The sequence below is a fragment of the Plectropomus leopardus genome, chromosome 13, assembly GCF_026936395.1.
Source record: "Plectropomus leopardus strain MGB_pleo_1.0 chromosome 13, ASM2693639v1, whole genome shotgun sequence".
In the NCBI taxonomy this organism is placed as follows: domain Eukaryota; kingdom Metazoa; phylum Chordata; class Actinopteri; order Perciformes; family Serranidae; genus Plectropomus; species Plectropomus leopardus.
In genome coordinates, this window is record NC_142188.1 from 28,853,857 (window position 1) to 28,877,091 (window position 23,235).

At 38.4% G+C, this 23,235-nt stretch overlaps 2 protein-coding genes and 1 long non-coding RNA gene across 4 annotated transcripts in view; 1 reads left to right on the plus strand and 2 right to left on the minus strand.

The window, feature by feature from the left end:
* Positions 1 to 736: 736 nt before the first annotated feature.
* tmem254 (transmembrane protein 254) lies at positions 737 to 9,208 on the minus strand. Its single transcript, XM_042502364.2, has 4 exons — positions 9,050 to 9,208; positions 6,210 to 6,313; positions 3,806 to 3,865; positions 737 to 1,297 (listed from the first exon to the last, which is right to left on the minus strand). The coding sequence occupies exons 1-4, from the start codon at positions 9,134 to 9,136 to the stop codon at positions 1,177 to 1,179; spliced, it is 372 nt and encodes a 123-aa protein (XP_042358298.1). The 5' UTR covers positions 9,137 to 9,208; the 3' UTR covers positions 737 to 1,176.
* A 460-nt stretch (positions 9,209 to 9,668) lies between these two features.
* mxtx1 (mix-type homeobox gene 1) lies at positions 9,669 to 15,869 on the plus strand. Of its 2 annotated transcripts, XM_088086859.1 has the most exons (3): positions 9,669 to 13,583; positions 14,143 to 14,327; positions 14,844 to 15,869. In XM_088086859.1, the coding sequence occupies exons 1-3, from the start codon at positions 13,562 to 13,564 to the stop codon at positions 15,591 to 15,593; spliced, it is 957 nt and encodes a 318-aa protein (XP_087942985.1). In that variant the 5' UTR covers positions 9,669 to 13,561; the 3' UTR covers positions 15,594 to 15,869. The 2 variants fall into 2 exon arrangements, with proteins under 2 accessions (XP_087942985.1, XP_087942984.1); XM_088086858.1 differs by having other exon boundaries at positions 9,669 to 14,327.
* The window catches only part of LOC148187740 (uncharacterized), a 79,070-nt gene continuing 70,053 nt past the window's right edge, over positions 14,219 to 23,235 (minus strand). The window contains exon 5 of the long non-coding RNA XR_015778547.1: positions 14,219 to 14,350. This is a non-coding gene — a long non-coding RNA (uncharacterized LOC148187740). The remainder of the gene's footprint in view (positions 14,351 to 23,235) is intronic.

Consider the following 23,235-nt stretch of genomic DNA (forward strand, 5'->3'; position numbering starts at 1 on the left):
CAAAAATGCATGTTGAAAAAATGAAAAAAAAGGCAAGGCTATAGTATGGCAAAAATGTCAAAGTAAGACATGTCCCAAAAACAGCTCAAAACACCTCAAAACAGCATAAAATACTGTGCCAATTCATGCCATGGCATAGAATCTTGGAAAAATGGCCAAAAACACCATAAAAATGCATGTTGAAAAAATGAAAAAAGAAAAAAAGGCAAGGCTATAGTATGGCAAAAATGTCAAAATATGACATGTCCCAAAAACAGCTCAAAACACCCCAAAACAGCATAAGAAACCGTGCCAATTCACGCCATGGCATAGAATCTTAAAAAAAGGGCCAAAAACACCATAAAAATGCATGTTGAAAAAATGAAAAAAAAGGCAAGGCTATAGTATGGCAAAAATGTCAAAATATGACATGTCCCAAAAACAGCTCAAAACACCTCAAAACAGCATAAAATACTGTGCCAATTCACGCCATGGCATAAAATCTTGCTGAAAGGGCCAAAAACACCATAAAAATACACGTTGAAAAAATGAAAAAAAAGGCAAGGCTATAGCATGGCAAAAAATGTCAAAATTGACATGTCCCAAAAACAGCATTTTGACATGTCCCAAAAACAGCATTTTTTCAAAATTTCACATTTTTCACCATACTATACACCACGAATAACTTTAAATTCTATTAAATATTGGAAGCATTTTGAGCATTTCATGAGGAATAAAAATGATGCTGCAAAACATATTTCATGTTCTTTGTTAGTCACTCTTTATTTTGCATTAATGTTAAAAACTCCCAGTTTGTAGTTTTAGAAATTGATCTCAAACCATTGTGGTATACAAAATAATTGCCCTTGTTCAGCACTAAATACACAGATTCATTGAGAGAACTCTAATATGAAATCATTTCTGTTAATATTGTCATCAATAAAAACATTCATTAAGAGACACTCCATGGGATGAAACTGAGTAAGGTAAGAAAAACTGTAGTGTCTCTACCAAAGATATTTCTTCACTTCAATACTTTCATGTTAAAAGTAAAAATAACAGCAAAGGCTCAGGACTCTTCATCCACTTTGATATCAAGGAGAAAGACAGTGGAAGAAGAAGAGGCACAAGGTAGTGATTGATTTTCTGGATTCAGCTTATGCAGTGTTGTTCTGTGGGCTCCTCTTCCTGCTGGAGTCAGTGCTGTTTGGGGCGCTCCGGGTCGTATTTGAGGAGCAGGCCGAGGGAGGCGAAGCCAAACAGAAAGGTCTGGACAAACCAAAGGAAGCGTGTGACCGTGTTGGTGATGCCTTTGTTACTGGGGGGGCACAGAGAAGAAACAATAAACTAAAGTCAGGCTAGCTGCTGAGATCCAAAGGCCAGAGATATACTTGCTGTTAACTACGTATATGCATGATGGCCACCACGCATACGTGAAGCGGACTCGAGATGCACTATGTATATCAACTGCAGGGGCAGTGAAGATGCACAGCAGGTGCGACAAAATGAACACAGCAGCGTAGACAAGTACTCTCCATTGTCTCAACAAGCTTGAATCAGAGGCCTTATGTACTACCAACGCTGTCACCACTGTCGCCTTTTCTGCCTTGATCTCAGCATTAACAATGTAGTAACATCCTCGAGTGTCGCCCTGTCTGTTTTTTACATCCCACACACCTGGCAGTCCGGTAGTTGTATACAATCTGAGCTCTATCGTGTGCCCTCTAGAGTTATCCACCAGTATCACGTGTCGGTTATAGGCACGTTAATATACAAAAATGCTCATGATGCAGCCGGACCCAAACACAAGGTTAAACAGCAAGCATATCTGCGGCCTTACTGTAACTGCTCATCCCGAGCCATTAATTTACATTATTTACAAAGAAAACTTTGAAACCTTCATTCCTATGGACAAACGGGACAATATATGATAAATAAAACATTGTTACTTGAGGAACACTGATCATTAATGTGTTTCTAAACACTGGTTTGGGGACCTCAGAACTGCAACTCTGCTCTTTGCAGATGATATGGTTCTGTTGGCTTCATGCACTGGGGCAGTTTGTGGCTGAGTGTGAGGCGGTCGGGATGAGAGTCAGCACCTCCAAGTCGGAGGCCATGGTTCTCTGTTGGAAAATGTATTGCCTCCTTTGGTTTGGGAGAGTCGCTACCCCAAGTGAAGGAGTTCAGGTATCCTGTGGTCCTGTTCATGTGTGAGGGCAAAAAGGAGCATGAATTTGGCGTGGTGTCTGCAGTAATGTGGGCGCTGAAGGACAGCTCTCGGTCCAAGTTGGCTCAGCCTTGCCCTGATACCAGCTCTCCTCCCTCTCTCCACCTGGTGCCTTTGCTTTTATTTCTCCCCTCTGGACCAACTCGCCGTTCAGCACAGTCCACCAGTGGAGATCCTGTTGTGGTCTGCAGCATTCAGTCCAAACCCCACACAACTTCTCTGGATGTTAATAAGTGCCACTCTATCATAGAAAAGTAGTGCTTCAGCAGGAGGGGGCGTGGTATCGAAAAAATAGAAAAATACAGGGAAAAAAGTAGCAAGGACTTGCTGAGCTACCAGCTGCTGCATCTACGTGCACTGCCATCGTCAAGCAGCCAAAAATGAGTTTTCTCCACAAAATTTAGGATGACCATCTCACGGTGTGGCTGCTTTTACGACCTACATCTACTAACCAACCAATAGATAGCATAAAATTACACACTGTTCCACACGGCACTGATAAATGCAAGTAGATTCTAATATTTACTTTAAACTGTTGTAAAATTGGTGTGCCAAGTTGGCCTCTTTTCCCCCGCCACAACCACATTCTCCTCCTCCTCCTCTTCTTCAGACTTTTTTCTGCCACACATAAATGCTGCTATAGCAAGGGCTCGATTTGTTTTTTTATATTTTCCTTTTGCCGCTACAGTAGCATAGATTGATGACACACACCAACAAGGTTTTATTCTTGCGTATCCACATTAATGGACGTACTTTGTAGCCTGGGATTCATTAGGTGATATCATCGCACAGTCTGTATACATCAAACTTGATGTCATTCCCAAATTTATTAACATCCATGTTGCAGAGTGTAGCTGCACTAAACTTATAAGACTGCAAAAATCTCACAGTCTGCAGGAGGCTTTAGAGATAGGGTGAGGAGCTCAGACATCTGGGGTAGCTTGGAGTAGATCTGCTGCTCCTTTGCCATGAAAGGGGCCAGTTGAGGTGGTTCAAGCATCTAATCAGGATGCCTCCTTTGCACCTCGAATTAGAGTTGTTCCAGGCACATTAAACTGGTTGGAGGCCCCAAGGAAGACCCCGAATATGCTGGAGGGATTATATATCTCATCTGGCCTGGAAATGTCTTGGGGTCCCCCAGGAGGAGCTGGAAAGAGTTGCTTGGGAGAGAGACCTCTGCAGCACTCTGCTCAGCCTGTAACCCCGATAAGCGGATGAAAAAAGGATGGATGGATGGATGGACGGACAGGCAGATGGACGGACAGGTAATGTTCACTGGACTTCCAAGGTTTACATTTACTCTACATATACAAAAAATACAACAAAATTGAACAAATGCCTTTTAAAAATGCAATGTAATGTTGTAACATAGTAATAATGTCCAGGGGGACTCATGAGGTAAAACCAAGCGAAAAGGCAGCTTTTAGGTGTTTGTTTATACTGATATACGGTGTGTTTTAGATTAGTTTTGAGGCCTTTGGAGGATTTAAAATTTAAGAGGAGGCCCAATTTTATAAGATGAGTTAAGGGGGACTGGTTTGTAAAAATGTGATTAGAGCACCATCTAGTGGACAACCAGGTTTGTGTCATTCTTACCTGCATACCCTCAACGCAACAAAGGCCTCAAAGACATGGACAGCCCAGGCAGCCCACCACCTGGAACAGAAAGAAACGCATTAGACTTCTCAAGCTTTCAGTTCAATTCCATGATCATAACACAATATAACATAGACATGAATACATTCTTAAAGTGATATGTTCAGACAGCCGTGCTCTCATGGAACAATGCAATATTATTATATATTTAAATGTTTTTACAGAGCATCATGTAACATACATTGCCATATATTAAAAATGATCACTTTTTTCAACAGTAAATTAAATCCTCAAAGGAAAAAAATGTCACTATTTCTTTTATCTAAGATAAAGGTTTTAAATTTGTCACTTCAGTTATTCTGACTGCAGCAAACTGTGTATAGCAGACTAAAGGCAATTGATTTTATCATTCTGGTAGGCTGCTGAAAGCAGTGCTGTAACTAAGTAAAAGTCAAGTACTGTACTTAAGTAGCAATTTGAAGTACTTGTACTTTACTTGATTATTTTGTTTTCATGTTACTTCATATTTTTACTCAACTATATTTCAGAGGGAAATGTTGTACTTTTTCCTTCCCTACATTTATCTGAACACTTTACTTTACAAATGAAAACTTTTGCACAAAAAGCATACAATACATTTAGAAAATATTATGTTTTGTTATAAATACATGACTAAACAGTTGTACAACTGAAACAATTAGTTGATTATTCAATTAGCTGACTGACTGTAAATGATTTGCAAACTACTTTGGTAAACATTTATTTTGGTGATTTTTTTCTATTTTTAATCACCAATTTCATTTTTTTTTGGGGGGGGGGTCCTTTTTTAATTCTGAGGTTGTGGATGGCTTTTTCTCTTATCTTTATAATTTTGCTTTTGGGTTGGAATTATTTTATTATTTATTATATTTATCAATATTATTGAGTTTTGGGAGTTTTTTTTATTTTCAGTTGTTTTTTTTTCTTTATTAAAAAATTATTTGCTTTGCATTGCATTTCTTCTTTTGTTTTAATTTTTTCTGCATTGGCTAATTTTACTTTTAACATTTTGAGTACATGTTCCTGATTAAAATTACTTACTTTTACTTAACTAACATTTTTAATGCAAGTTTTTTTACTTGTAACGGAGTATATTCACAAGGTGCTATTAGTACTTTAACTTAAGTAAAGGACTTTAATACTTCTTACCAGCACTGGCCAAAACTTTAATTTGTATTTTCAATATGAACATATAATCATATTATAAAACTATTAATACTCAGGGTCTCTGTATCAATACAATCAGGGTTCCCACACATGTTCATAAAAAAAAAAAAATCCATGATTTTTCAAGGACACATTAAAAAAATTCTCGACCAACCTGCCTGGTGTTTTTCACAGATTCAAATTCTACATGTACATAATTTCAGCTGGCAGGCTCACGTGAAGAGAGAGGTGGAACGGGAAAGGAAGATAGAGAAAGGTACATGATGGTAAACATAACGTTATCACAAATCAGTGCATATTACAGCAAATTATGTTGACAGCTACAGGAAACTGATTTGCCATTATTATAGATTACATGGGATATTATCCATGAAAGATCAATGCAATAGTTCCAATGCACGCAAAAAGAATTCCATGACTTTTTCAAAACTTTCAAAGACTTTTTTATAATTCCATGACTTTTCCAGGCATAAAAATTGTGATTTTGTCATTCTATGACTTTCCCATGACTGTGGAGCCCTGTACAATATTGCCATGCAAAATATGATACTATGCTTTTTTCCTTTTTTTTCCAAACCCCTCCTTGAAACATGTTGAAACTGGACACCACGATCTGTTTCCCCTCATGCATAGACGAGTAACACCCAGCTGCCTTTACATCACTGAGTGCTGACTGAACAGGAGTCACATGACATCCTAAAACCCACTTCTCAAATATCACACCACAAAGACTGAATGGTGCTCTCCAGTAAAGCCCTCAATGTCTTGTGTGTCACGTGACCTTAACAACGACAACACATTATCTTTTGATGGCTGCCGTAATACTCTGCTAGTGCTGCAGTAGTCATGTGACTAGAACGACTAATTAGCAGAGCGCTCCTACCAGTAGTGGAAGTGGTAGCAACGATCTGTGAATAGGGGAAAAACACTAAGGTGATAGTTGATTAAACAATGTATTTGAGCCCTGTGAGGGTACTTTACAAATCATTTGATTGTCACTGATGTTGCTCTGCTGTAAAGAGAATCTGGTGATTGTTTCTCTCTAATGAGGTTTAATCTCCATACTTTTTACTGGAGCATGTGAGAGCTGTCAAGACTGTAGGTACAATGGCCAAATGCCTATGTATATGTCTTATTTACTCTAAGGGTAATCAACAAGAACATTTCAGAGGCATGGTGTTAGCTTTGTATCACTTACCCTTTGTACATAATGCCGGCATAGTTATTTACAAGGTATTGGCAGAAGCTTCCAAATGGACCGAGGTGTTCGAGTGGGATTTTCTCTGGTGCAAAAACAATGCACTGCAAAACACAGACACAGAAGGTCAAAATTAACATAAACATACTGTTTATTTTGAGAAAAACTTCTAAATTGAATCATTTGTCTTTTTTGTAAGCAAACTACAACCAATTTAATGCTGTGACATGAACTTTTTGCAACTTCTTGAGCCACAAGCAGAATTCCAGGGATCCCCCAAACATGATAATTTAGTCAAAGGACTGTTTGTGTTGATAATGACTGTATAATAATTGGACACACATTTCATGGCATACAGATGATCAAAAGAAGCATGAGTGGGTTTTTCCTTTTAAAAGTCACACAAAAAAGGTCAATTTATTGGAAATTCCAGTGCCAGTTGAAATCATCTGTGTGTTCTTAGGCAGCGAGTTGTTTCAGTTTACCCAGTGACAATAATGAGCTTTATAATATAAGACTTTGGTTCGTGGAACAGCAATATGACTGATCCTTTGCAGGAGTCGTGACCGTGACAGCTGTATGTACCACAAAGAGCAGCCTTGTATAGTGATGTGTCACCGATATTAACAAAGTTCTGGAGGAGAATCAGTTCTGCACCATGTTGGGGTTTTTGGTGGGTTGTCATGTGAAACTGAATGAGATGATGTATTTTAAGGCTTTGACCCTTACTCCATATCTTCTATGTTACAGTCAATATCAGATTTTTATTCATATCCGCTTGCAACCAGTTAACCTGATAACATCTGTACAGACAGAAAGTGAACAGGGGTTAGGAGGCAATCACTTTTTGACCCTGCTTCCCATTCATGGCCATTCAAACTTTTTGATTAGTTATTGTTTCCAAAAGGTAAATAATTCCTCAACAGTAATTATTTACCCCTATTATATCATTGAATATAACAGTGTAATGATTAAATGAATATATTTTAAAGTAGGGGTCGACAGATTATCGGCCTGGCCTATTATCTTGGTCAATATTTGGCATTTTTCCTATTATCTGTATCAAAGTTTTATTTTAATGATCGCTGATAAAAATTAATTCATGAAAAAGTGTGCCTATTACCCTTAACCAACACAAGAGAAGGCCATCTGCAATACATGCAAAGACGGTGTCAGCATGGAGGAACTTTTAATTTGTAAAACCTCAGGGAGATATTTTAATTAATTCATTTTTTAATTAAATTTTTCATCTAACTTTAAAATAAAAGTTGCAGGGAGCTTGCTGTATATGATGTTGAAAGTTTCAGTTTGATTTGCTAAAGGCATTTTAAACATATATTTATGCTGGAGTTTGTATTTATTATACATTTCAAATTCTAAATTGTGACAGAAATATTTTCATTGTTCTTGGAAATGTACTGGTTCCAAATTTTAGTTATCATTTTCATTAAGTACTAATAACCTGTGTCCCTATCAGCCCTGAAAAACCAATGTCGGTCGACCCATTTTTAGAGATAAGCAAAATAATGCAATTAAACATTAATCTACATTATACAAAGCAGATTAATCATATTATTAAGCATATAGAAAACAATTTGTTAATTCTAAATTTCTTCTTGTCTGTGTACTGTACCAAAAGAAAAGTGTGACATGACAAATCTAAACTTTCAAGTCAAATTTAATAGCTTTAGTTTTGCCTTATTACAAATCTACACCCCTCAAACAAACCAAATGTAGTACAAAGGAGCATGTGAGCATACTACAAATCCCAGTGAAATCCAAGTGACATAATATAGCATTGTGCAACTGCTATTGTCCACTTCCGTCCACCTTTGACATGTCAGGTATGTGTCCATATGGCTTATAAAAACACAAAGAGGTATTGTTGGACCGGCCCCTCTGCCCGGAGGCTGCAGTTCAGTTATGGTTGAGATGTCAGACACACAAATAACGGTGTACAAATATGTTTTTCCAACTATAACTGATATACAACAACTTAAAAAACAGTCAAACTTGGTGTGTTGCTCATCATTTAGTCTACTTACTACGGTATTCTTCCTATGTACATTACTGTGTACGTGGCAAGTGGTGGTAAACCTGTCTGCCATACGTGACTCTTTGCGTGGAGAATGGCATCGAAGTCCATTTAAAAATGTGAATGTTTTTCAAGTTAGCTTTCTGCGCAGCACAGCGGAGGACAATTGTTTTAGGAATTTACATTTTATAAATATTTTGTGTTCATTGGTCAATTCGGCATATATTTTATTGACTTTGCCCTTGTGGAATACATGAGCTACACCCAAACATCTATTGACAAAGTTACAAACTTAGCTTATGATCCGCGGTATATTTTGAGCATTTGCCAGAGAATACGGCAACATTAAGCTAACGTCATCACATTTTTGAATGGAGTTTGGCATTTTATTTGTTTTAATAGGACAACGGATGATACCGAGGCCACGGTGGACAGCTAACATGTCAAGAGGACTTTGGACAAAGGTTTGTTTACCTGTGCTCTCACAGAGGACTGAAATGATCCAGATAAGATTAGCTATCAATTAAACTGTGACTTGGCAATGACCTCGAAGGCTACATGCCAACATAACAATTTCACAAAATATCTGAATATTTCTATCTAGAAATATAGTAACAAATATAAAGAAATTTCCTCCCGTGTTCACGACAGTAACTTTTTTATATTTTGAGAAAAATACCTTACACGACCCGGAGGACATTTTATGCAACACAACACGGTGGCATTAACAAAGCCGGGAGAAATTATATGAAACACTTGTCTTTAGTCCATTGTCCTTCGATTAAAGTTGGTTTAATGAACTCACTGTGAAATATCCCATCCCGAATGTCACGGAGACAATCCAAAACAGGCTGGTCCTTTTAAAGTAATCGCATCCATCACTTTTAGCCATAGCTGCTGCTGTTCTGCGTTGGTCCCGCTGTCAAATACAACCGTGTGGTAACAGCAGTGAGAAGAGATCTGACGGGAGGCAGGGCAGGGTGGTGTGTTTTTCATTTTCACGGGGGTATTACATAAATGAAATGTTTTACACGATAAAAATAGACAGTTAATCAGTCTTTGATATGAACATGTCAGGTTTGCTCACTATGGAGTTTTCTCAATGCTATATATACATTTAAAGCACATAATAACCCGCAGTAAACTCATTAAACAGCATTTCAGTGTGATGTTGCCCTCTTGTGGCCAGTTAGTTGAACTTTTACCATATAACAATGTTGGTTTGTACAAAGATCCTTCAAAGACGAAAGGGGAGAAAGATTAAAACTACATATCATGAAAGAGATGTTAAGATATTCTTGTAGGCTACTACTTTTTTTTGCATTTCGTGTAAAGTGTATTTGGGCACCTAGAAAAGTGCTACATAAGTCTCATAAATTATTGTTATTATTATTATTATTATTATTATTATTATTATTATTATTGTTATTATTATTATTATTATTTAAGTACAATAATATTTCTAGGGGACTGTACTTTATTTATCAGACAATAGAGGTGGTTTGGGTGTCACTTTGTTGTTTTTTTATTTTTGTTTCATTTTTGCTTTATCTTTTCTCTCTCTACCTATCTCTTTAGCTTCCCCTTATCCTCCCCCTAAGAAATGCACAATTCTCCCTCCATCACAAATAACCATATTTTTTGCCATTGTCAAAGAAAGCCTTGCTTTGTTGTCATGCATGCAGGAGCGTAGAATTATTTATTTATTTATTTTACAGGATCTGCTTCATGCAAACAGTTTATTTTTGGCAAAATTTTAAATGAGACATGCATTAAATGATTTTTAAGATGGAAGTCTACATCATGTATCGTGTACTCAAGGACAGCAGGAATTTGAAAATAATAATAATTCTGTGTTTAAAATGTATGGCTTGAATACATTTTGGAAAGTTTTATACAAAACATGCACTTAAAACTTACCACTGGGCTTGGGGTTTCAGTGGGTATTTAAAATAAATACAAAATACAACCATTTGAAGTTGTATGTCCCTTAAGCCAAGATTTAAAAAAAAAAAAAAATCATAAAAATAAAATAATAATAATCATTTCGAAAAAAAAAACACATCCCTAATAACTTCTAATGTAGTGTCTGTCTATTAGTCCTCATGGCATACTGTTAAGGCAGACTGAAGACGATACAACAGTTTTTCCATCCTTTAGGAAATACTGTTTTTTTTTTTTAAATTTATTTATCTATTGGCAGAAGGTAATTTTAGAAAGTTAATATTAATATGAAAATGTTCAAAACTTAAAGATGAAGCTAAATGTTCTTCTGTGCATTTAATACTTTATTTTCTGTTTTCTGAAACATATGTAGAGCTGTCTCGGGTCTGTAAACCTTTTTTAAAATGACCTCCAACTGTGCATAGCACCTCTATTTAAACTTGTCCATTATCACCATAAGTGGAAAATTAAGCAACTAAGCATAAATACTAACATGGGAGTGTACTTAATTTTGTCACTTTTTTCCTCAGTGTGAGCACACTCCTGGGAGAAGGTGCATTGAGTAACAAAGCTCTGTCTTTAAGACTTTGTCCTGTTACTCCTGTGAAGAGCTAATAATTGTCAGATTGCCACTGAAGATTATACTGTGGCAGTGTCCAGTTTGTCATTTATTAATTAGTAACTGAATAATAAAACAGTAGACTTTTAATAGTGTTTTGGGTTATTTCACAGTGTTTTTACTGCTTCCAAACAAATAAGATAATAGGAAAAGGAGGTATGCAGCTGCACAAACTAAGTAAATCAAGATATTGGATTTCGAGAGAGGGGCTCAAAAATGTCTTAAATACTATATGTCAATACACTTTGTGTATATTTTACTGTTGCCCGAGGCCTTACTGCGTATGTTAAGTATATCACATGTATTTTCTACTATTTGATCATTCTTTAATCATCTCTGTCAGTGTTAACTATCATTTAAATCAACAAATGTGATGCATATTGGTGGAATAATTATTTGTTTCATAGACTGGGTTGTACTTTTTATTTTTCACTTTGAAATTTGGATGATATTATTGCTTTGATGAGCAAAACTTTAACGTTTGCATTTTAAATGCATGTCCAACTTTACTCCCAGTAAATGCACAGGACACTCAATCCAAGTTCAGCTTAATACAATTACAGGTCTAACTGTGATGTTTTTTTGTTTTTTTGTTTGTTTTGTTTTTGCATCCCTGTGATGCAAAGCTATACACTGGCAGCAAGGCAGTTTTCCTGTTTGCAGGATTATTCTTTGTAATTTACACGGAGAGATAAGCTGATCAGAAGACTTGTTGCTTTTTCAAATATGCAGATCTCTAAACTAAGCCAAGCTATTTCTAGTGATTTTTGCATTAGCCGAATGCCTGTATTCAGAACTAGTGTTTAGTTATCTTTAATCATTCGATCATTGTATGTAAACCTGGTTATGCAAGTATTTAATCTGCTGAAGTGGTTCATTGATAAGATTCTTTCCTATTTTATTATTTTATCAGACTCATTTTAGATACTGACATATATTTTAAGTTCTTTTTAATTTAATATATCCAGAATTCATTGAGATCATCATTTCATTTTAATGGGTTTGGCAGCCAACACAGTTGGCAACGTGTTGTATTAGGTCTGATAGGATTTGGATAAAGCACAGAGAGAGAGTTGGTGGGACTTTAAGGAGCCGTCTCCACACATGGAGACATTGATTCTGCAAGTTTTCCAGATAAAGATGAAAAGAGATGGCCTCAGCTTGTTTTGTTGCAAAAGATAACTGCTAGATTCCAGGCTGCATTGTTTTCTATAAATACTGTAAATCTGCACTTTGCCCTTTTGCACTATTTGACTCAGTCTGTTAGCATTTACATTTTCAATGAAATTTCACATGTGGCAGCTCAGAAATTATGAAACGCAACCAAAAGGTCAAAGGTCAAAAATGTCGGTAAACAGACAGCAGAATGGTCATATATGGTACAATGAATACAGGCTGTATAAAGCTTGATTTTTCATTTAAGTAATTACATGACTTTTGTTTCATTTTCCAGCAGCATGTAAGAGCACAGAAGAATGACTTGACATACAGTTAAAGGTCACAACATCTGCATACAGCTGGGGCAGGGCCTGGACATGTTAAACCACTTTAGTTTGATGCACCTATTTAGTGCAGTGAGGCTGCTGTGTAACCGTCCACTTCATCAGAGAATAATTACCCCGCTTTGTTTGTCCCTGTGATAGCAGGGGGCTGCTCTGCATATGAAAAGCAAACAGGAGGCGCTGATAGGCTTCAGCTCAGAGTGTTTGTGATTCTGCATTCTGTTAGTTAAATATTTCTTTAAGACTATTGTTGGTTGATCAGTGCTCAACAGTTTGCAAAGCTGCTGATGTTTGTGCCTAACATTAATCAGATGACTCCCAGTAGCTACATATGAATTACAGGGCAGGCTTAAAAAATTAAGATATGGTTGTAATCATTCTTTAAACAAAAAACTATGTATGTGTGCTGGAATACTGGCTATACATATATATATATATGTATATATATATGCATGCATTATAATAATATGCAATAATGTCAAAGTACTTGTTCCTTTCAGCCTGTTGCACTTATTCCTGCTCATTTTTCTAGACTGTGCTCTACTGCTTTATTGGTGCAATAATCGGTACATTCATTTGAATGCTGCAAAACTTACTGCAATAATTCAAATGTACACACATGCTTTTTTTGTCTTGTAGATTTTTCTGTGCTTATATATAAGAGCAGCTGTAATACTACTGAATTTCCCCCGAAGATCAGCCAAGTATCTCTGATTCTGATCATTAATAAGCACAAAATAATGCTGTAAAAAAAGAAAAAAAAACAATAATGTATGAAAAAAATATATTTTCTGTCTCTGGGCTTTCATTTACATGTATAATATTTGACATGTCACAAATTCAGCAGCACTAAACACCACAAAAAACACAGTCACATGCAAGTCGTAAGTGGTATCGATGAGGCTAACAATCACAGGAAGACTTTCCTTTGTCTCTCCCGAGATCATTCTGCTGTGGGTCATATTTGCCATTGACCTTACAGCCTCTTTGAAAGGGATTAGGTGATAACGGGGAGATGAGGGGCCACTCTGGTCAGAGGACTTCTGAAAACCACCCATCCTCACCCCACCCCGACACTCCTCTGCCTCTACCATGGCCTTCTGGGGTCTCAGGTGATCAATATAAAGATACCCTGACACGAGCAGGAGACACAGTCAGAGACTCTCAGTGAAGGATCACACTGACCTCTGTCACATCAGAAATCCATTAGAAATCCATCTGTTTCCAGAGCTTCATTCACTTAACCGCCTCTATGTGGAAGGACTCCAATAACGGTAAGAAATGCTTTTTTAATCTATAACATTGCTTGTTGAAAACCATCTTTTTGTGGTCTGTTTTGCTTCTTGTATTCATAATCTGTGTTAGCTGTTGAAACCTTTTTGTATGATGTAGCCCTGGATGAGTCAGTTCAGGGTTTTTTTAACTGGCCTGAGTTGCCAGGTGAGTGGGTGCATCATCATGACCCAGGTAGTGTCAGCAATAACAGAGAAGCCTCCTCAGATTTTTTTCTAGATTAATTAGGTTGTGCAGACACATTAGTACTCATTGCATTGTACTACAAGGCGACTCATGAACCTACTATCTACAGAAGGGGAGCTGAAAACTTCTTCAAGAATGAACTAATATTAGAACCAGCTTTGGTTTAACCAATGAAAAAAACACACATTGGCAGTGGTACTAACAGAGTGATAGCTTTCTGCGTAGTAGCATTAATTGTAGAAAAAGACTAATCGGCACTTAATTCCTCAGGAAAACTGCCTGGAAACCTACACAATACTTACACCTCCTGTGGCTCCTGTCTGATGTGCAACCTGCTCTCTCCTCTTCCTTCAGATGATGCCAGACCTGCAGCCTCCAGCGGCAGCTCCTCTCGCAGCGCCAGTCGCAGGAAGAGAACCAGCTTCTCCAAAGAGCACGTGGAGCTCCTGCGTGCCACCTTCGAGACCGACCCTTACCCTGGCATCAGCCTCAGAGAGAACCTGTCCCAGACCACAGGCCTGCCAGAGTCACGCATCCAGGTACACTGACAGAATCCATGTATCTGTGGAACAGATATGATGAAGAAATAAATTAAACTGAGCTGTTTAGACTCAGTGAAATTGCAGGTTTAGGAATTATCGTTAATTGAGGAGTTGGAAACTGGTGTTGTTTCAAGATTAAATGCACAAATGCTTTTCACACAGTAGCTACAAACACACACACGGAGATGTTTAGCTGTGTTGTGAAAGGCTTTTTTCCTTATCATAAAAAGGCTCTGTTTTCAAATGCATTCTGCATAGGATTGTAGATACAGCTATTCTTCTATCACTTTATTTCTTTATCTTTAAAGACGACACCAGTTGTTTTTATCAGTTTCTTGTTTGAGCTGACAGATAGAGCGTACAGCATAGATCTGACAACTAACTACTACTACTATTACTAGATCTGCTCTCCCCCAACTGCACTGGTGCCAGGAGATGATTAACAGAACAGAATGTGTTGTTTATCTGTCCTGATTTCAATCTAAGCTCCTTTCTTCTCTCTTTCCTGTCCAGGTGTGGTTTCAGAACAGAAGAGCTCGCACCCTGAAGTGCAAAGGAGCCAAGAAAGCGCTTTGGCAGTCTGATAGCCCCATCCACGATGCTCTATCACCTCACACTGTAGCCAGCAGGGGCCTGCAGGTTGGCTCTGTCCATCTGCCGTCTCAGGGCCCTCCACCAGCCTACCCCACCCAGGTGAAGGAGGAGATGGAGGAAGCATGCTACTATGGACAGCACCCTCCAGCCTACTCCACCATTGATGAGCATGGACACTATGGTTCTGTGTACGGGCTCCAGCAGGGCCGATCCCTGGGAGGCGGCTCCAGCCCACCACTGAGGGGCTTCTGGTCCCAGCCAAGTACCCAATCCTCCCCTGTCATGCCACAGTGGTGCCATTCTCCCCTAGAGATGAGAAACTACAGTTCAACGTCCAGTCAGGCAGCCTTTGTGTACCCAGGATCAGCAGAGCAGCAGATGTATATGCCCTGCTCCACCTCCCACTCCTCAAGTCCAGACACCCCTGATTCTGGATACTGGGACGCCAATCTGGAGAACAGCCCACAAGCAGAAGGTCAGTACTCCCACCTGGAGGACTCTTGGAGTGGCGCTCCTCTGGGAGGGGAGTCCGGACATCCAGCGCTAGTTCAGCATGCCCCCCTGCCAGAGCTGTCCCTGCAGGAGATTCTGGGGGAGCTGAATGAGGACTGGTTGGGAGGCGAGGGACTGGACAGCCATGTGACTGGGGATAAAATGGCTTTCTGCTAAAGACTCATTCATAAGGATTTTCAATGGACAACTAAAAATCATTTGTATTATTTTGATTCCAGTCATTATGTTCTGCTTTTGAGATGTGTATATAGAAGAAATCCAAAAAGTCTGACGAACTATCGGAAATGGGATCCACATTTTCACGATTTTATTTATCCCATACTGACTACAGTCTCTATTGATTAATGTATTTATTCATTTTTCTGCTTTATTTATACCCTCCTGTGATTTTCTGCACTTTTATACAAATAAATCAGTCGTAATAAACCACAATGACTTTTTTTCCTTTGTTGTTTTTTTCCCCCAAAAGAATTTGCTTTAAGTTCATTTACAACCGATAATATTTGGCTCTGTTGATGTCAGGAGAGCCAAATCCATTCCTCTGCTACCACGATAGGACAGGTATGCTATCAAGTTGGGGGAAGTAGGTCACACACTACAGCCAGCAGATGGCCTCTGTGATCAGATCTCAGCTAAACCTCCTCTGGAGGAATACAAAGGCCAAAATGAAGTTTTTTTTCTCAAAGAATTCTAAACTGTTTAAAAAAAAAAGACTTTTTTTTTTTAGTTTTCAGTTTCAAAAGAACTTTTTCAGCTTTTCACATAATGAAATGACTCACATTATAGCATATGCTCACATAACAGACACACCAATAAAAGTTATCACTTTTAACTCTTTGAAAACACATTTGCATTTGAATGTTTTTTGTCTAAGAGCAAGAGCATTATAAGGGCTGTCATATTTTGAGATCTGACATTTATGACTTTTATTTACCCATAGTTCAATCTTACCATGGTCCTATGTTCCACAGATTTATATGGCACATAATGGGAACATGACAGTGTTTTCAAGGTCCTTTGTAACCCATATAGCACATAATGGGAATGTCCCCAAGGTCTGTATAAGCTTACTGTGACATGCGTGAGGTTAGGGGACTAAAATCATGACTCTGAGATTGATTACATTGTACGGGCACAAATCTTTGTCTAAATATAATCACTCTTTCTGTCAGAACAGTTCCAAAATTAATTGTAGCCCGAGAAATGAAAACAAAATATTACAAGCATTAATTAACTGACAAATTAAGAAATGAAAAAAAAATAACTAGGGATCACAAAAGAGGTTAAAGGCTACGTTTAATTCCCATTTCTAAACAAGTTATGGTTAGTGAAGAGTTCAAAGGTCAGGATAAGATAAGGTAACAGCTTACTATTCCCATGTCCAAACAAGTTAAGGTTAGGAAAAAAGACCTGGTAAGGAGATTGGGTTCATGCAATCTTACTCATCAATTTTAATCTTGAATTTGATCTAAATTATTTATGGCTTTGTCAGATATGTCTCATGTATTGATATACAGAGTAAACAAAAGGCCATTTTGGGGACAGAGAGTGACAAGAATGGCATTAACACAATGGGAAGGTTAATGTGTGTTAAGAGAATATTACACTGTTGAACATGGGAGCATAGGATAGCTAGCTGGCTACACAGTCCACAGTCTGACAATACTATTTATTGATGTATTTTACTTAGCTGATACTGATTAGCTATAATGAAGCTCCGTTATTCCAGTGCTTTATTCCTATAATTTGGTTTTTGTTCAAGAGCCATTTTGTAATTTTACACTTCAGCTTATCTGAAAGGTCATTGTCTTTTTACTTTTCCTCACAGAACCTCAGTCAGTCCCCCATCAGCTGGGGGTTAAATTGAGGGTTAAATTGCCAGGTCAAGATGAAAGAAATCTCATCTTTTTACCAACAAACCACCCCCTATGTGCATCAGCCCTGTGTATCCAATGACCTGATGACTTTAATGTATTTCTTCATCAAACGTGCAATGGAAAAAGCCCATGACAATACACAGGATGCTCGGCTTGAGGCTTGACACTGTTTCCCAGTAATATGTGCTCATGTTGTTTAGACTGTTTTGGCTTCCTGCCTTCATCTTCAAGATGAGAGGAAGGGTGTTGTCCTTTTGTTAGTGTCTGGCGATGGTTCCTGTTGCCAGAACAAACACCCAACGGGCCTGACGCAGGGTGGAACATGACTCTTTCCTCATGTACTCACTAAAGATAGATCAGCAGAGGAAGTGTCGCAGACTGGCGGCGTCTGACGTGTGTTGGGCAGGTGTTCAGCAGCATGTGACGTTCAATAAACGAGATGCTGGATGCAAAGGATACTTGCAAAGCAAAATTTGATTAATTCAATTTTCGAATAATTCTGCCGATAACTGAGTAGCTTATTTTTTTAACATGTGACCATTATCTAATATGCATAGGCTGCAACGTGGCAATGCCCTATAGGGTAACTAAGACTAATAGCCCACATTAACTCCACTTTTGTACAATTTTGATGTACTTGTAGCCTAATTTCCTTTAATATTTCCATTTTCTGTTACTTTATACTTCCAGGCTTCTCCACCACACTTCACAGGCAAATGTTTTATTTGACAGCTTTAGTTAATTTGCAGATTAAGATTAATAATACAAAATGTAATCAACAATCAACATTTAATGATGTAGTATCATAGGTTAAGTTTATGGTAAAATGTTTTTGGTCAAAGGGGGAGTTTCACAATACACCTTTACCCGCTGCAACATTAAAGTGTTGAACACATGAATAATAATTATTATCCAGGACTACATACATTATTCTGCATGGGCCATTCTCCATCATGAGTTCTTTTACTTCGGATACTTTATATTTTCATGCTTTATCTACTGCTTTATTAACTACTGCAAAAGCTGAAAGAATTTTATATTCCTGTGCCCGAGCTGTCTGGGAAGAAGCTGGTCTCACACACACACATACACAAAAAAAGTGAACATTGTGATGTCAACAAATTCGTAGGCTACTGTGCCTTGTCCCTCCTCCTCTTCCAATTGCCTCAAATGACATTTGGAGGAATCCACTGCGTGGTTTGGCCATTAGAAGCTATCCAAGGAGGCAGAAGAACCACAGATTATCTGTCTCGTGTACTACTGTGTGGATATAGAGACAGCAAGTAATTTCTTAAAAAAAGTAACCAACCACAGCTTTGAAGTCAATACTTTAAATTAACCATGGATCTCACGAATAGCCACTACCTGCCCAACACCAAACAGCAGCAGTTAGGTAACTGATGAATAGGAGACCAAAACAGAGCTCAAAGAAAAATGGATGAACTGACATTTATCAGGTGGACACAAAGACGACTCCAAATGAATGCTAATGTTAGCCTACGCCATGTCTGCTGCAGGTGTAGGTCAAACACTCATTCAGTTATCGGGGCACAGACACACTGCTCTAACATGCTTATTCTAACATGGTAGCATTTAGACAGATAATATTTACCATGTTCACCATCTTAGTTTAGCATATTATCATGCTAAAAATAGCGAATTATCAGTAAACACACAAAGTAAAGTTGTGTTATTAGTCTGCAGGTATTTGGTCATAAACCAAAGTAGCCTTTTGGACTATTGGCCTATTTTGACCTCATTATGATGCTAAATGAAAAGCCACGGGATAAATAAAGTCAATAGGGACCGTGAAAACAAAAATTTTGTGGTGATCCGTCTTACAGATTGTGTCTTAAAGGTCATTTCTTCTATGTCACGGTACAGGCAATATTTTCAAGCACTGATATTTCAACAGTCAAATTTGTGGTTTTATTGCAATGCCTAATAGCGCCACAAGGTTGTGCCTTCTTTTTGTTTTGCTGTGATAAACTACAGTTGAGAGTCGAACACACAGTGTCACTATACACTGCTCTGACATCCAGATAGGACTCTCAACAGTAACGAGGTAGGTGCAGGTTATGTGTCTATGTTCTACTGCTCATGTATGACATATAGTGTTGTGGAAACCTGGCATGTACGGTCGATGTTAAGTACTGCAGAATAAAGTAAATGTGTGGAAATTACCATTTCATTGCTATCCTGGAGCTCCTGCTAACTAGCCCATACTGCAAGCTCTCTGCACTTTCACCTCACCCCTTTACAATGTTTTCACATTCAGGCACTTTTGAGTGGTTTAAATTAAAGACAGCAGAAGACAGGCTTCAATTAACACACACACACACACACACACACACACACACACACACACACAAAATACACACAATTAAAACAAAGCAGATGACATGGAGTCAGTGGGGTGATCTGTTTTATAATCTCTCTTCAAACTGTCAACAGCTTGAAATAATGTTGCCTGTGAACAATCTTACCTAAGACTGGCAAATGTAATGTCTCCCTGTGTAGATTTTGGGGGTTGGGGATGCAGAGGACACACACCCCACAATATTTGGAACATGTGCATTTTTTGCCTCCCCCAATTATCACAAAAAAGTAGCCGAGCTCTTCTCCTTTGACAAAATGAGAGGCATTCCCACCATAAACTAATGCAGAAAAGTCAAAATTTTATGCATAAAAATTCACAGCAGAGTGCAGCAAATTAAGTGCTTGACACTCAAAATTTCGTGGGGGAGGACCCCCCAATCCCTCTTTTCATGTCTCCACCCTCAATGCTGAAACAAGACCTACACCTTTGATGTCTGCCAGTATGTTTTATTTTATAGTTGGGAAATGTTGTTGCTTGTTTACCTTAAAACCAAGCCAAATATGATGTGATCTTATGACAGCTCCCACGCTTACCCGAACTGTGTATGACTCAACCGTGAAAAACGTAATTATCCATCAGACCTTTAGATGTTGGTGTGAACAGGACCTTTCCCATTACACAAGCTTGAAAGAAATATTTATGGTGCGAATCAGCTGTCTTTGTTTGCTGTAAATGTCTCCTCATCTCGGCCCTGTTACGGGCAGCAGCGATTGCATAACAGAAACATTTCCTCTAAAACTACACTCAGTTACAGTGAATCCAGCATTCAGCATGCTGCGTGAAACGTCATGAGGTTTATCATGTGTTCCAGGGTTACTTAATAATACAAATGTCCAACCTCTTCACCCATTAGCCTACTTACAGACGTGTCCACTTGTAATCAGCTGAGGATTTCATGTGATGAGGGGTTTTGTGTGTGTGTGTGAGTGAGTGAGTGTGGTTGGAGGTGTCTAGTGATGTTTCTGCATGACCAATTTGTCTGCCATGACGTGTGGTCAGTGTCTACACATACGCCTTGTTGACCGATCAGCTCGTCTGTGTTTCTCGCACACATGTACACACACACACACACACACACACACACAAACACACACACACACACACACACACAAACACACACACACACAAACCAAATAACGACCATAACACTTGAGGTGAATTTTTTTGTTTGTAATGCACTGTAAAAAGACTATTTGTTTTAACTTAAAAAAGTTAGTGTTTGAGCTGCCTTATTTTTTAAGTTGACTGAATTTGAGGAATCAAGTTGAATCATTGCAAAATTACCTCAACGTGACTTTTCCAAATTCAGTCAATTTGATTTAAAAAAGGCAGCCCAAACACTAACATTTTTTAAAACAAATATTAATTAATAGTTTTTTTTATAGTGTCCACATATACCCAAACACACACAAGGCAATAAAACAGTTAACTGTTTCTAGGAAATATTCTGGTCATACTGCTGCTTACCAACTGTACACACAAACAAGTGTTAACAGCTCCAGTGTTGAACAAACTGGGGGCAGACAGGCGTGTGAGTGATGGTCCTCAGCTGCTGGCAGTTCCAGGGATGAAGCCTAGCCTTCACTAAAAATATGGCCTGTAATTTAACCAAACCCTCCCAGGGAGTCCACGCTGGCCACACGCTCTAATTTAGGAGCTCATCTGAGAGCTGTGTGATTGCACTGCGCCACTCTCACCCGTCTACAGCCTCATCCTCACTTTGCACGTCCACACTGTGATTGATGTTGTTCAGTGACAGGGAGGAAGTCTCTCTCTCTGTGTGTGTGTGTGTGTGTGTGTGTGTGTGTGTGTGTGTGTGTGTGTGTGTTTGTGTGTTTGTGTGTTTGTGTCTGCATGCTTATGCGTGTGTACTATAGAAGATAGTATCTGGAAACTGGATAGGAGACATGGGAGCGAAGAGCTCTTGCATTTGTTTGCCTTTCCTAAAATAGAAGAGCACTTGCCAGACTTGCTTGCCAGACTGCAGTCCTCTGCAAATAGACTGATGTAATACTATACCACTGAATATGTTTACTTTCATTCATATTCATTCAAAGAGCATAAAATACTCGTAAAAACAAATTCATTTCCATCCTTATCATCACCTCTGAGAACAGACAACGTGACCACCTGGCGTGACTTGTGTTTACGTCTGTTTACAGTTGAATATGCTGAGATGCAGAATGTTGCCGACCAATACATTTTATTGAAGCCTCAACCTTTAAACCTAGCTCCATACAGAAATAGACAGTTGATATTAAATATCATCCACAAGGGAAATAAGGTCAGCAGCTCACTAATGAACTCCTAGGCAGCAAAATCTTCTGGTACCTGCCAGCGCTAACCTACACAAATAAACCAGACACACGGCATGAACACAATATATGCCCTTCAAAGAATGTCTTTAAAAATAATTTAAAGTTCTACGTGGATAACTCCCTGCAGAAATATAACAAGAATGTTGCTGTGATGGCGAACATGTGGAGCGGTAAGTCAGAAACTCACCAAGAACTAGAGATAAGAGTACTATCACAGAGAGGTTTAAAACAAAATGGTAGGATCACTAATATAACAGTAGCGTTTTTATAGAAACAACTATAGTCCAGAGCCATATATCTGAAGCAGAACTTAACCAAAGGTTAAAAAGATCACTTATGATACTTTACAGTACACTACTGCTCAAAACACTAAGGCTTAATGGTCTCCGTGAGGAGAAAAGGGTGTGTGATTTAGGTGAGACTGAAGACAGGTTTGTGGTTTAATGCTCTTTATTAAATCATTTAAGCACTACACTTTTTAGTGAAATGTTTTACCCTAACAAGAGAGTCTACAGCCCTGCAAGCAGGTCTGTGAGGCCATAATGGTCAGACAAAACATTCAAACTTTGATTCAATGATGGCACTAGAATAAAAGTCAGGGGATCAATTACATTCACAAAGACGATGACTGTCTGCACCATATTGCCAGCACATTCTCATCCCAACATGTCACATGTTGCCACTTTGTCAGTGTTTTAGGTATCATTCTGTCTGCTGTTTATGCTCTGGGGTTGCTACCATGATGATGATGTTTAGACAACAGGAGCACATGGCAACGACGCTATCAAGCAGCTTTTTATCTACATGCGAAAGATGCCGAAAGATTAGTGTTGCACGCTAATACCAAAAGCACTGACAAAGTGGCGCTATTTTACAAGTTCAGAATGAGAACAGGCTGAAGTTGCATGGTAATCCATCAAACAGTTGTTTAGGTATTTCACTCTGAAGTAAAAATGTCACCCTAACGTTGGCACTAAAGGAGAAGTAAGGGGATCGCCAAAGTCAATAGGATTAGTTCTCTGGAGACCATTAACGTCTGTGTCCATTTAGGCCTGTCCATACTATTGATGTTAAGATATTTCAGTCTGTGGTAACTGTTTCATAGTCCATTTGGGCTGGTCACTTGTATGTGTATGACACAATAAGTACCATAACTAACTTTCATAGATATGCTGTTAATCACTGTAGGAATATACAGGCTGTTCTCATGCACTGTTCATACA

Bases quoted from the DNA above. Each gene is read 5' to 3' on its own strand.
- tmem254 (XM_042502364.2), bottom strand. From the start codon at position 9,136: ATGGCTAAAAGTGATGGATGCGATTACTTTAAAAGGACCAGCCTGTTT. The intron at 3,866-6,209 runs GTAAGTGATACA...TTTCTGTTCCAG, and splicing joins GCCGGCATTATGTACAAAGG to GTGGTGGGCTGCCTGGGCTG. The intron at 1,298-3,805 runs GTAAGAATGACA...GTGCCCCCCCAG, and splicing joins GTTGCGTTGAGGGTATGCAG to TAACAAAGGCATCACCAACA.
- mxtx1 (XM_088086858.1), top strand. From the start codon at position 14,112: ATGTGCAACCTGCTCTCTCCTCTTCCTTCAGATGATGCCAGACCTGCA. The intron at 14,328-14,843 runs GTACACTGACAG...TTTCCTGTCCAG, and splicing joins TGCCAGAGTCACGCATCCAG to GTGTGGTTTCAGAACAGAAG.